The sequence below is a fragment of the Littorina saxatilis genome, linkage group LG15, assembly GCF_037325665.1.
Source record: "Littorina saxatilis isolate snail1 linkage group LG15, US_GU_Lsax_2.0, whole genome shotgun sequence".
Classification (NCBI taxonomy): domain Eukaryota; kingdom Metazoa; phylum Mollusca; class Gastropoda; order Littorinimorpha; family Littorinidae; genus Littorina; species Littorina saxatilis.
In genome coordinates, this window is record NC_090259.1 from 12,887,800 (window position 1) to 12,900,614 (window position 12,815).

General features: G+C 39.9%; 2 protein-coding genes across 5 annotated transcripts in view; one reads left to right on the forward strand and one right to left on the reverse strand.

Annotated features, from left to right (window-relative positions):
• Positions 1-1,373: 1,373 nt before the first annotated feature.
• Positions 1,374-6,232, reverse strand: LOC138948599 (endothelial differentiation-related factor 1-like). The gene is made up of 5 exons (XM_070320153.1): positions 6,019-6,232; positions 5,211-5,262; positions 3,801-3,961; positions 2,989-3,082; positions 1,374-1,569 (listed from the first exon to the last, which is right to left on the reverse strand). The coding sequence occupies exons 1-5, from the start codon at positions 6,091-6,093 to the stop codon at positions 1,517-1,519; spliced, it is 435 nt and encodes a 144-aa protein (XP_070176254.1). The 5' UTR covers positions 6,094-6,232; the 3' UTR covers positions 1,374-1,516.
• A 186-nt stretch (positions 6,233-6,418) lies between these two features.
• Positions 6,419-12,815, forward strand: part of LOC138948600 (large proline-rich protein BAG6-like) — a 41,442-nt gene continuing 35,045 nt past the window's right edge. For all 4 annotated transcript variants that reach the window (XM_070320155.1, XM_070320156.1, XM_070320157.1 and 1 more), the window contains exons 1-4: positions 6,419-6,531; positions 8,553-8,702; positions 10,263-10,304; positions 10,820-10,895. In XM_070320155.1, coding sequence (XP_070176256.1) covers positions 8,640-8,702; positions 10,263-10,304; positions 10,820-10,895 — 181 coding nt within the window. In that variant the 5' untranslated portion in view covers positions 6,419-6,531; positions 8,553-8,639. The remainder of the gene's footprint in view (positions 6,532-8,552; positions 8,703-10,262; positions 10,305-10,819; positions 10,896-12,815) is intronic.

The window sequence follows — 12,815 nt, forward strand, 5'->3', positions numbered from 1 at the left end:
CACACAGAACAGTCAACAAGGAGCCTTGCAGTCACAACTTCACACACACACACACACAACAAGCAGCCTTGCAGTCACAACGTGACACACACACAGACAGAACAGTCAATAAGCAGCCTCGCAGTCACAATGTCACACACACACACACATAACAGCCAATAAGCAGCCTCGCAGTCACAACGTGACACACACACACACAAGAACAGCCAATAAGCAGCCTCACAGTCACATCACACACACACACACACAGAACAGTCAACAAGCAGCCTCGCAGTCACAACGTGACACACACACACAGAACAGTCAATAAGCAGCCTCGCAGTCACAACGTGACACACACACACACAGAACAGTCAACAAGCAGTCTCGCAGTCACAACGTGACGCACACACACAGAACAGTCAACAAGCAGCCTCGCAATCACAACTTGACACACACACACACACACACAGACAACAGTCAACAAGCAGCCTCGCAGTCATAACGTCACACACACACACACACAGAACAGTCAACAAGCAGCCTCGCAGTCACAACGTGACACACACACACAGAACAGTCAACAAACAGCCTCGCAGTCACAACTTGACACACACACACACAGAACAGTCAACAAGCAGCCTCGCAGTCACAACGTGACACACACACACAGAACAGTCAACAAGCAGCCTCGCAGTCACAACATGACACACACACACAGAACAGTCAACAAGCAGCCTCACAGTCACAACGTGACACACACACACAGAACAGTCAACAAGCAGCCTCGCAGTCACAACGTGACACACACACACACAACAGTCAACAAGCAGCCTCGCAGTCACGTCACACACACAGAACACTACACTACACAGCAGGCTTGAAGTTTTCACACATTTTATTTGCACTAGGTAAAAATAACCCACACAGTTCTGACAAAGAACGTGTGTGCGAATCCCACTGCCAACCTCATTGGAAGCAAGAGTTGGTTGGAGAACAAATCGTAGTCCTCCGACCAAATTACACATTGGAAAACAAGTTCAAGGGACACTCATTATTTAGAGCACAGTTTATCAGCAAATGTTGAGGGCAATTCCGTAAATGCAGTTCGAATCAGCTGAGTATCTAAAGCGATGAATACAAGAAGTGCCACAACCAAAGCATCTCTTTGAACGTGAATGGCAAAGGGTGCGAAACACGGTCTGAAAAATACTGTCTTCACAATACAGTCGGCTTACTCTGCTCCCAATAGGGTACACTTACTTTGGAACTCTACAGAGATTCACCAACTTTCAGAGAAATCAGATGGTTCCCAGATTTCAACTTGTCTTTATGATTCGAATAAAAGAACAAATGTCTAAATTTTGTAGAGGAGAAAAATTACGTAAATTTTGCATTCACACTGCCAGTGTATCGGTGTAAGTAACTGAATAAAATTGTATCAGGCGCATAACCAATAACCAACTTTTTGCATGTAAGAGATAACCATCTCAGCTTTGAATTTAGTACCAAATGAAAGCAATAAACAAACAATTAATTACTTTGATCCCCCAAGCGGCTGGCCTTTGTCTTTTCCACGCAGCTTGATGCCTGCAAACAACATTTTATGTCCACGAAAAATCAAGAAGAATACAATATTCCAATTTCACAACAACACTTTTAGTTTACAGACACACCCATGGCCCAACCGTACAGATCACTCTGCCCTCAAAATGTGCCCCCAAATCATAAAACATGATCCTACATCATGTTAGAAAATGGCCTTTCTTTCTTTATTTGGTGTTTAACGTCGTTTTCAACCACGAAGGTTATATCGCGACGGGGAAAGGGGGGAGATGGGATAGAGCCACTTGTCAATTGTTTCTTGTTCACAAAAGCACTAATCAAAAATTTGCTCCAGGGGCTTGCAACGTAGTACAATATATTACCTTACTGGGAGAATGCAAGTTTCCAGTACAAAGGACTTAATATTTCTTACATCCTGCTTGACTAAAATCTTTACAAACATTGACTATATTCTATGCAAGAAACACTTAACAAGGGTGAAAAGAGAAACAGAATCTGTTAGTCGCCTCTTACGACATGCTGGGGAGCATCAGGTAAATTCTTCCCACTAACCCGCGGGGGGTACAAAATGGCCTCCCCAAAACTCTTCCCAGAAGACATCATCTGACTTGCGGCACCACTATACAATCGAAAATTTCAATAATAAATTTTCATTTGATTAATATACTTGCCCAACTCATGTAAGATTGTGCAAATGCTATATAATATATTTGAGTTGGAGTAAGAATATGTAATTTAATGCAACTCACCTTTTAAACCCCAACCCCAACAGACGGAACAAACAAATCACAGCGCTTCTTCTTTCCATGATACCCGAATACACATTCACACATTAGGTGAGATGAAATTCATGACATGAACTGAAGGATGTTGAATAAAAAAGCCCTCAAATACCTTCTTTCCCATGTCATTGATTGTGTTGCACAGCACACAATTCACTACAGTGGAAACCCTATTTAATCAGGGTGTGAGAAGAGATTCTTAAATGGGGGGGGGGGGGGGGGAGGGGAGGGGGGGGGGATGTTAGATAGAAGTATTTTTCCACTTACACACACTATCACACAAAACCAACAGCCTGACTGCGTTCTGTTCAGTGTGAAAAATTTTTGACTTGTTGATTTATTGTTTTTGTTAGCTGTATTAATTTTACCAGCTAACAGGAAAAACAGCCTGCATGTTAGTTTAGGGCATGTATGCACGATGCAGAATGCTTTTACCCTATATGTTAACACATGGAAAAATGTCTATCTGGTGATTTAATTTTAAATGGGAAGGAAGGTTCTATTATAAGTGGTCAAGATTCACCACAAAAGTGGTAATCCACTCACCGATAGCTTTCTCAAGCTTTCCCACCGCCTGGTTGTTGGTAAAACTGATTTAAAAAGGAAGGAAGGTTCTATTATAAGTGGTCATGATTCATCAGAAAAGTGATAATCCACTCACCGATAGCTCGCTCAAGCTTCCCCATCACCTGGTTGTTGGGGATGGCGCGTCCTGATTCATACTCGTTAATCACTTGTTGCTTCTCATTAATTCTCTGTAAATCAGATTAGGACATATTTTACAACAAAAACAACAACGGAAGCAAAATCCAACATCCCCACCAAAGATACATCGCAGATTCATACTCGTTAATCACTTGTTGCTTCTCTGTAATTCTCTGAACATCAGATTACAAGGACAGATTTTACAACAAAAAAAGAAGCAAAACCCAACATCCAAACCAAGGATACATCGCTATAACGTATGGTATGTGCAATCATGCATGACTTCCGAAAGCTCTACAGTACAAATGTAGCTGTTATATTTTGCACAGAATGCATACAATGATACATGTATCTATATATATATATATATATAATATATTATATATATATATATAAATATCATCACTAAAACAATACAATCATTACACTGACTCATGTACGATATAACAATCGCACACCCTTACCATACATCACACTCTCATAAGATGGTAAATGCAGCTGTGAACAATTGGTTTCACTTTCAGTCCGAACAATGGTACAGTGGAACCCCCCTTTTAAGACTCCCTCCCTTTTAAGACTCCCTCCCTTTTAAGACCCTGTTTTACAACTCAGCTTTTCTCTTCATAACCTCGGTAAATTTACCCCCATTTTAAGACTCCCTCCTTTTTAAGACCTGATTTTCTCAGATTTTTGGAGGTCTTAAATGGGGGTTCCACTGCACAAAAATGTTGCCATCTTCAGAAAACTAGCATTCTTAAGGGAACGAACCTGTGCCAGATCTTTCTGAGTAAACCCCTTGTTCTGGCGGCCCTGCTGAATGAGTTTGCAGACATCCAGACTGACGTGGTCGTGGTGAAGCTCCTCCGTCTCTCGGTCCAGTTTGGCCGTGTTTTTGGCGGCAGCGGACTGCTTGTTCGTCCCAGCTGTAACTGTGTAGAGGTATAAATACCATTAAAAACAGCAAGAAACAAAATCACAGAAGTACATGTAGAAGGTCTATGACTATTTATTTCCAGTATTTTCATATATGAAAACCCTTAAAATACTGGTTAATACAACAATTACAAATGTAGATGCTAAGATCTGACTTCAATTATGGTGAAATGCTGTAATCCGGACAAAATTAAATTATTCTCATTCTCAATGATGTCGGATCAGATTCAGAAACATTTACTTGTGGTTTTCATTCAATTATCTGCTGTAGTGAAGAGGTGAGCTACTCATTACTGTTAGTGTTACCTATTTTTACAATATAATTATTAAATGACAATCAGGGGTGGCCAAATTTAAAATATGCAACTTGCCAGCCAGTGACCGCAAAACAGTCGCTAGCCCGTCAGAAATTTCTCTCGCCCTTTACATTTTACTTACTGCCCGTTATGCCTGTTGGCATGTAGAGCAGCACCTTTACATACCACAGACTAAAATTAGGACAGTGAAAGTACGAATGACGGTAAGGTTTATTTTCCCATGCAAAATAGCGGTGATACGATTAACAACTGGCTGTGGTCAGCAAAGAAAAGTCTTTCCTAGCTGGCATTTGTCTTGCTTTTTTTGTGGTTGCACACAAGCTGCACTCAAACTGTGAGCAATCTGTGTTTCGCGCTACTTGATATTTTCCAACTTGAGAGATGCTGTTCCAGTCAAAAATGTGTCCTTTCTGTCTTTCTGTATTCTTGGAAATCATTTCCAAAATAGAGCCCATCGTCGTCTTCCAATCAGACTCCAACCACTCTATAGGGTTATTTGAAGGGTTCATTTTTTTTGTTTCTCTGTTTTTCGCCTTCCTTTCGGCATCAGACTTATCAGGTTATTTGTTTTTATGCAGGTTCACCTGATGATAGACATATGTGGCGTTGACATCAGCATAGCCGCAGTGCGAATAAAATGCCAGAAGAGCATCCGAGATAGGAGCCTCGTTCTCGTTTCACTACAACCTGGCGGCGTTTTTGCAAACTTTAATTGCAAATGACAGAAGTTCCTGCATTGCAAAGTGATTCAATCAATCAATGACTTTGGAACTCGATAGTACTATCGAAAGTTGTTTTGCATTTGACCAGCCGGGCCAGGCAGTTTCTACTACTACTAGCCCAGCGCATTTTTACTCGCCACTGGCGATCGGGCGGGCGATTTGGCCATCCCTGACAATTCGCGTTAAATACTTCTTCAGAGACTTACACTTTTTTGATGTATCGACATCTGCTCCTGTCCGCAGTGCAGAGTTGATTGCCTGCAACAAATTTGTTTAAACATGATTCATTGACAACTGAAAATGATAAAAATATTTAAATGTGACCCGTTGCTGGGTTTGTTATTTCATGTTATAATTGTTGCATTTTTGGAAGGGTAAAAAAAAAGAGTTCTACTTCTAGGTAGTGAGGAAAAAATAGGGTCGTTAGGGTCCCTTGGGGCATTGATTTTTTTCTTGGCCTAATTATTCCAGAACTGTGGACACACGCAGACTGTACAGGATCACCCACTGTGTCAACACTCATTCCCAGTTCCAATGATTAATTTCACCTCATCGGCACAGCTGGCAGAGACAGACTAAAGTTAAATAAAGCAGAGAAACCAATAGTAATAAAACTCAGAAATTAACAGATTTATTTACTGAATGCAGAAAACAAAGAAATATTTCATATGAACATTGTCAATGAACAAATGATGACATTTTTGGTAGTTTGCAATTTTGTACGGAAAACCTTTATATTTAATATTATTATGAATATGAAGCAAAACAATCACAATTCACAAGCAGTTCCTCTCATTCTCAATTGTTGCATCAATCAAGCTGGGAGTGGAACATCAATTACGCAATTATAAAATCGCGCACACCCATAAACTCAAAATGCGTAAGGAAAACATTCTTCTTCTTTTTTTTTACTGGAAAAATAAGCAGTGGGATGGAAACTCGTTGTTTCAAATCAAAACAAAAGAAGAATGAAACTGTCTGATGAAACACTCCAACTCCGCATGTGCTACCAACCTGCTTGGACCTGAGCTGATTCGCCTTTGTTCTGTGTCCGATGACAGTTACCTCTTCCCAGTCAGCTTCAGCCATTTTGACAGTTATTATTAGAATTATTAAATAATCGGGGCACGTTTGTCAGGTCACTTTGGCGTTATATCAGAAACAAAATTACGAATTTTCGATGACAGGTTTGGCTTTGGTCACTTCTGTTATTGCACCGATTAGGCAGGAACTGACGTAGTTGTCGTAAACAGACTGCGATCATTTCATACGAATGCAACAAGGGCTGTTTGATTGTTTATTAGTTTTCAACTATCACAAGACATTCTTGGGAGACATATCTACAAGGCAAACAGTCTGTGATTTGTTTGGTGACTATCTTCAATGAGTAGCCTAGGTGTCGTAAACCGTTCGAACGGTTTCCGGAAAATGAGTTTTCCACAACCATTGCATAGACTGCAACAATATCGAATGGTGATTGGAGATTAGACACATCATTTCCAGCTTCCCCGTGTACCGTTTCAGAAGGTTTGTTTTACGTCTTGTTCTCCTTCCACTATTCTATCTTGTTTTCTTATTTTAATGACATTTTTACCTCACTGTAAAGTGGACGAATCAAAAGCAGGCACGTTACTGTCTGGGCCTAGGTGGCAGATAAAACTGAAAGAACAAAATGAAAAAGCCACATACACAAACATGTACACAAAGTTGAGGACTGTGCTATGAAAGAATATAAAGGAAAATTGTTTACGTATTATCCAGGTTTCTTTTTTTTTTTTTTTTTTTTTTTTTTTTTTTTTTTTTTTTTTTTTCTTTCTCTTTTTCCTTTCTTCTAGGAGATCAGACATTGTTAATCACACATGTGCGTGCGTTTTTTTTTTTATATCGGAAGTTTTTTTAAATTTTTTTTTTATAATCATTTTAATTCTTATTAAGTTATTGTTTTCCTTCAGTCTCACTCTTTCTCTCAGCTTCACACTCAATGGACAGTAAACAGATCATGGACAATTGTTTTTAATTTTTTTTTATTTACATTTACCCTCTCTCTCTCTCCTCTCTCTCTCTCTTTCTCTCTCTCCTCTCTCTCTCTCTTTCTCTCTCTCAGGTTTCTTTCTTTTGTTTCTGAAAGCATAACCGACAACAGCATAGTGATTAGTATAAAGTACAGTTGCACTATTATTGTATACACCCACCAGAGATAATCTAAGACTAAGTCTAAGAGTAAGAGTAAGACTGACTAGCCTTAGTCTCCTCTAGCAGCCGGCAGCCAGTTGTCTACATTCCCCCCCCCCCCCCCCCCCCCTGCATTTTTATTATTTATTTTCATATTCATACAAAGCCGGGTTTTCCCGTGTAACATGCCCCTAATGGCTTTGCCGTGAGGGCGTAAAACTTACATTTTCTCTCTCATTCCTGCTCTCGTTCCTCGAAATAATGGTGGTCAACTTAGTTCTCTTTGTTGTTCTCATCCCAGGGTGACCTGGCTGGCTGCATGACCATCGGATAGTTTTGACGTATACATGTCCACATGTATGTAAAACTATGTTGGAGGTTTTCTGACTGAACAGTGTTTTTGTAGCCAGCTCATTTGGACCTGAACAATCCAGAATCAACTGACTTATTGGGTTATTCAACTTATTGTTGGCTTGTTCTTAGTCAAACAGTGTATTCTTACTGCAGCTTTAAAGCTCAGGCACATTCAGAATGTCTACTAGTATTACTACTATTGTACTAATACAGTAATACTAATAGTAATTACTAATACATTTTCAGAATTATTGCTCTTTGGGAATGGATCACTATCACTATCAGGAACAAAAGAAAAGTCTGAAAGTAGTAACTAGTAGTAGTATGCCTTGTTTTGGTTTTGGTTTCAGTATGCAAGGATGTCTGATGGCATTGGCAGTCGCCAGAATCATGAAAATGGCAAAACTTTGTTCAAATTGCTGAAAATGTGACCATCATGTTGGCACATCTGCCAGACTTTTTACAGTCACACTGTTCTTCTTCGGCTTCTTCTTCTTCTGAATCATGAACTGGTTCCTTTTGGACGTTTTAAGTTCAGCGAGTGGAGTTTTAAGTAGAGCTGGTGAAAATGGGTCTGTGGATGGCCATGCACGGCTCAGTAAAAGTTTAAAACTTATAATATAAGTGTGTAGGTGTGCGTATTCTGTAAAAGTTTAAAACTTATAATATAAGTGTGTAGGTGTGCGTACGTTCGTGCATACTTACATGGGTGTGTGTGCAGTGTAAACGCTTGAACCGATGCAAGTGAAATGTAATCAGACTCTGTCCTCCCTCCACGAAGTATGATAAGACATCTGACCCACACCTGACCATATGAATCAGACATTTGTGGCAGTCAATCGTACTATGACCGATGTCCAACGCCAATCGACATCCCTGCTTATAGATAGCCATGCCAATTACATTTCATATTCAGGGCTTAACTACACTACAAATCAGAAGCTTTAACTTACTTAAAATGACGTCTCGGTTTAGCTAGATTTTGACGTGCCTAATCTCGATTGTGATGTTTTCACTCACAGTGACAGAGATTGCAAGCAGAGCTGCGAGCAGTGAGGTGTAACCGCCGGGTGGACAAGGGACCAGGGTCAAGCGACACTGCTGTAGCCATGCTTGACGTCACGGTCAAAACCCTGGACGGCCAGAACAAGAGCTTCAGTGTTCCGGAGGAGGTGGGAAATTATACAGTGGAACCCCCTTTTTAAGACCTCCACAACTGTGGGAAAAGGATGTCTTAACAAGGAGGGAGTATGAAAATTGGGAGTCATTTTACATAGGTTATTATTAATACTTACAGAAATTCTGAGAAATATGGTCTTCAAAGACAAAGGGAGGGACTCAGGGAGTCTTCAATCCACGGATCTTGAAACGAAGGTTCTATTAGTGGTATAAGGCCCCCCCCCCCCCCAAAAAAAAAAATAGGTGTGGTTACGGTAACATAGCCCAAAAAAATAGGGTAGGAAGGTAGACAATCACTTTTTTTTTCAACTTTTTTTTCTAATGTGTACAAATTAAACCTACTTGACAGGGAAATAAGTGTGCGACTCGAGCGCTTTCGCTTTCATTGCGTTTTCTGCACTCGTTTTTTTTGGTTTTTGAGTCACTTGAGAAAAAGTGACTCTATGTAAGCGGTCAGTGTTAGTCTGTCCGGCCAGCCGGCCGGCCGGCCGTCCGTAGACACCACCTTAACGTTGGACTTTTCTCGGAAACTATCAAAGCGATCGGGTTCATATTTTGTTTAGTCGTGACCTCCAATGACCTCTACACTTTAACGATGGTTTCGTTGACCTTTGACCTTTTTCAAGGTCACAGGTCAGCGTCAAAGGAAAAATTAGACATTTTATATCTTTGACAAAGTTCATCGGATGTGATTGAAACTTTGTAGGATTATTCTTTACATCAAAGTATTTACATCTGTAGCCTTTTACGAACGTTATCAGAAAAACAAGGGAGATAACTAGCCTTTTCTGTTCGGCAACACACAACTTAACGTTGGGCTTTTCTCGGAAACTATAAAAGTGACCGGGCTCAAATTTTATGTGAACGTGACTCATTGTGTTGTGAATAGCAATTTCTTCCTGTCCATCTGATGCCTCATATAATATTCAGAACTGCGAAAGTGACTCGATCGAGCGTTTGCTCTTCTTGTTTTTTGACAAATGTAATAAAAAGTTATTGCGTCGGCCCCTAAAAATAGGGTAGGTCGGGTTACCGTAACCACACCTATTTTTTTTTTAGGCCTAAGTATTCCAAGTTGTTAGCTTTATATTATGATAAGCTCCCCAAATAGAGTATGGCTGCCAAACTAGCAGAGTAAAAAATGGTCATAGCACATAAAAAGCAGGCATGAGAAATGTAAATGCATCTTGGAACTGTGCTCAGTGAGTGTGAGTGCAAACAAGGAAGTGGTTGGTTGTTTTGCATTAATAATAAATTAATGATTGAGGAAAAACGAAAATGGAAATGCCAATGTATAGCTCTGAAACAGTGAAAAAGTGTACATGCTCGCATTTATAAGAATAGAATCAAAATTAGAATTTTGTACCCACATAGGAAGATTTGTTGGAGCTGCATGAGCCTACATGAGTTTGGTAATTTGTCAAGTGAACTGTTTATTTTAAGTGTTAATGTTAAAAATGTGTACGCTTTCCTTTTAGACATAATTGAAATGTAAGAATAGTGGTACATTATTTCAATTGATTACTTAATGTACCCAATGCTTTCTGTTTCAGACTACAGTTGCTCAGTTTAAAGAGAAAATCGCAAACTCTATCGTAAGTTTACTCTTTTCTTCATATTTTGATTTTCTTGCACACATTTAGCGGTGAACATTTTGCTGATGAATCATTTGTGGCAATGTCACTTCCGTTCCATATGGCTGGGTGTCAATTTGTCTCTCAGGGTTTGTGTAATCCACTAGGTGTTAGAAGTATTCCTTCTTTCACCATCTATTTAATGCATAGTAGCTGAGTATTAACCGAATTAACAGACATTTTGCCTGTAAATGCTGTGTTGCGGTACTAATGGAAAGACATTTTTTGTTGTTTTGTTTGATTGTTTGTTTAAAGCTTTAGTTTTCTTCCAGTGCAGCTCATTGTGATGAGAATGCTAAGGTATAGTTTAGAGAATAAGACTAATAACGCAGACAGATGGTGCTGTATCAAAGATGGAACTGTGATGTAAAAATTCACTCCACACAAATTAAAAAAATACTTGAGAGGCCCAAGCTGGTCTAATATCTCATAATGATGTTGAAAATGTGCCAATTTAAAAAATAAATGTGTTGCAGAGTATACCAGCTGACACCCAGCGATTGATTTTTCATGGTCGTGTTCTTCAAGATGAGAAGCTTCTCAAAGAATATGGTAAAGTGGTATTGTAACATTGTGTGTAAATCTATGCTGTTGATGCAGAATGCTTTATTCTCACTTAGTTGCAGGTTTTGAAGTGTATATTATGCCAAATGGTTATGTTGTGTTCCATGTCAAGCTGTGACATGGTCCTTCGGGAGAATCAAAAACGTCATCAATGGTTATTTCATTTTCAGTAGAAGTACTAGAACCCTCCTTTTGAAGCACACCGTCTTCTTCCATATGTGACCCTCCACCACGGAATGAGTCGCATGTCACCTTTGCATGATTTTCATATTGTTACATTTTTCTAAAGAGTTTCGTACAGAGTCCTTGAACCCTGGAAAACTCCTTGAAAATTGGAAAACCTTTTCCAGGCCTTGAAAAGTGCTTGAAAATAGAGTTTTGTTAAATAGTCATTGAAAAGTGCTTGATTTTTCCAAATTGTTGCCTATACATTTCGTCAACAGCTTGTCTTATTTAAAAAAAAAAATGCAACCCCCTTTTTTTTCGTCAAATACAGTACACACATTTTGGGAGAATAAAAGATCGAGTGAAAACGAAAGCAGACGAACTAACTATTACTAGTCACCCGTAGTTGCTTCCCTTCCCGGAAGTTGGCAAGGGAAACAACTACGGAGAACCCTTGTGGCACAGAGGCATGTGACAGACCACATTGCAAACGTAGGTGGAGCTGAGAAAGTGATGTTGTCTAAAAAGCTACTCTACAATGCTGCTAGTGCTCGGCAAAGGTACTCTGAGTACTTGGAGGCAGAGAAAGAGAAGAAGAAGAACGAGACACATGTGCAAAAAAGAAAGGCTGACATGGATGAGATTCAGACTCTCCAAGCAAAGAAAAGAAAGATCGAAGATTGTGCGGCTGACCTGCTCAAAAGCGCAGATGCTTTTGCAGAAAAGGCTGAACACACGCAGAACTTCAACTTCATAGCAAAGTCAAATGCTTTGAGGAAAAGTGCAAAAACCAAGAAGGACGAAGTGGCATCTCAGTCTTGAGAAAGAAATTCACCAGAAACTTGATGACTTGAAAAACTGAAGGTAAGCTTGGTGCTTATCATTAGTTTTTGAACATCCAATGATTTAAATCGGCGTGCGGGAAGAGGGTATAATAACTAGCGAGTGTTTCATTGCGAGCTTTGAACTAAGAGGGTGCTTGATTTTCTCTTCAGAAGGTCTTGAAGGTCCTTGAAAAGTCCTTGAATTATAGAACAAAAAAACTGTACGAACCCTGATGCTCTATCCAGTGGTGAAAACCGTTTTAGAAAAGAGCGAAAACTGTTTGAGTTATAAGCCTGTGACTAAGGTGACCCTCACACTGTTACCAGACACTCCCCGGACTTTTATTAAGCCTAGCGCAGAACCGCGCGAGGTGACATGCGACTCATTTTGTGGTGGAGGGTCACATATAAGGCTGTCTCTCTTTCAACACCCTGCTTACTCACATTTTCTGCTCGTGAATTCTATCACTTTTCCTCTGAAGACTTCTCCTTTTTGAAGACCTGATTTTCTCAGATTTGAGACGGCCTTAAAATAGAGGTAATCTACAGAATAGATGTCTTAAGGCTGTCCTTAACTGAGCTCAAAGTTGACTTCCCGGAGACTTGACTTCCCGGAGACTTCACTGTCTTTTTAACCAGAAATTCAATGCCTAAGCTTTGTGAATCGAGCTTCATGGAGTAGACTGCGCGAAGTTGACTTCTCCCAATAGTCTCCTGTCCGCCCAGCGACCTTCCCCTTGACCCTGCTTGTGACCTCGATGTTTTTTGCCCCCGCAAGGGGTATGGTACTCTCTAAGCACCCAAAACCTCAAAGAGAGATAACTGGCGGAAACCTTCCTATTGTAGTCTCCTGTATGACGGCTTACTAGTGCCAAAACCTCATAATTATAATTATCAAGGGAAAATTAGTTTTCCCTTG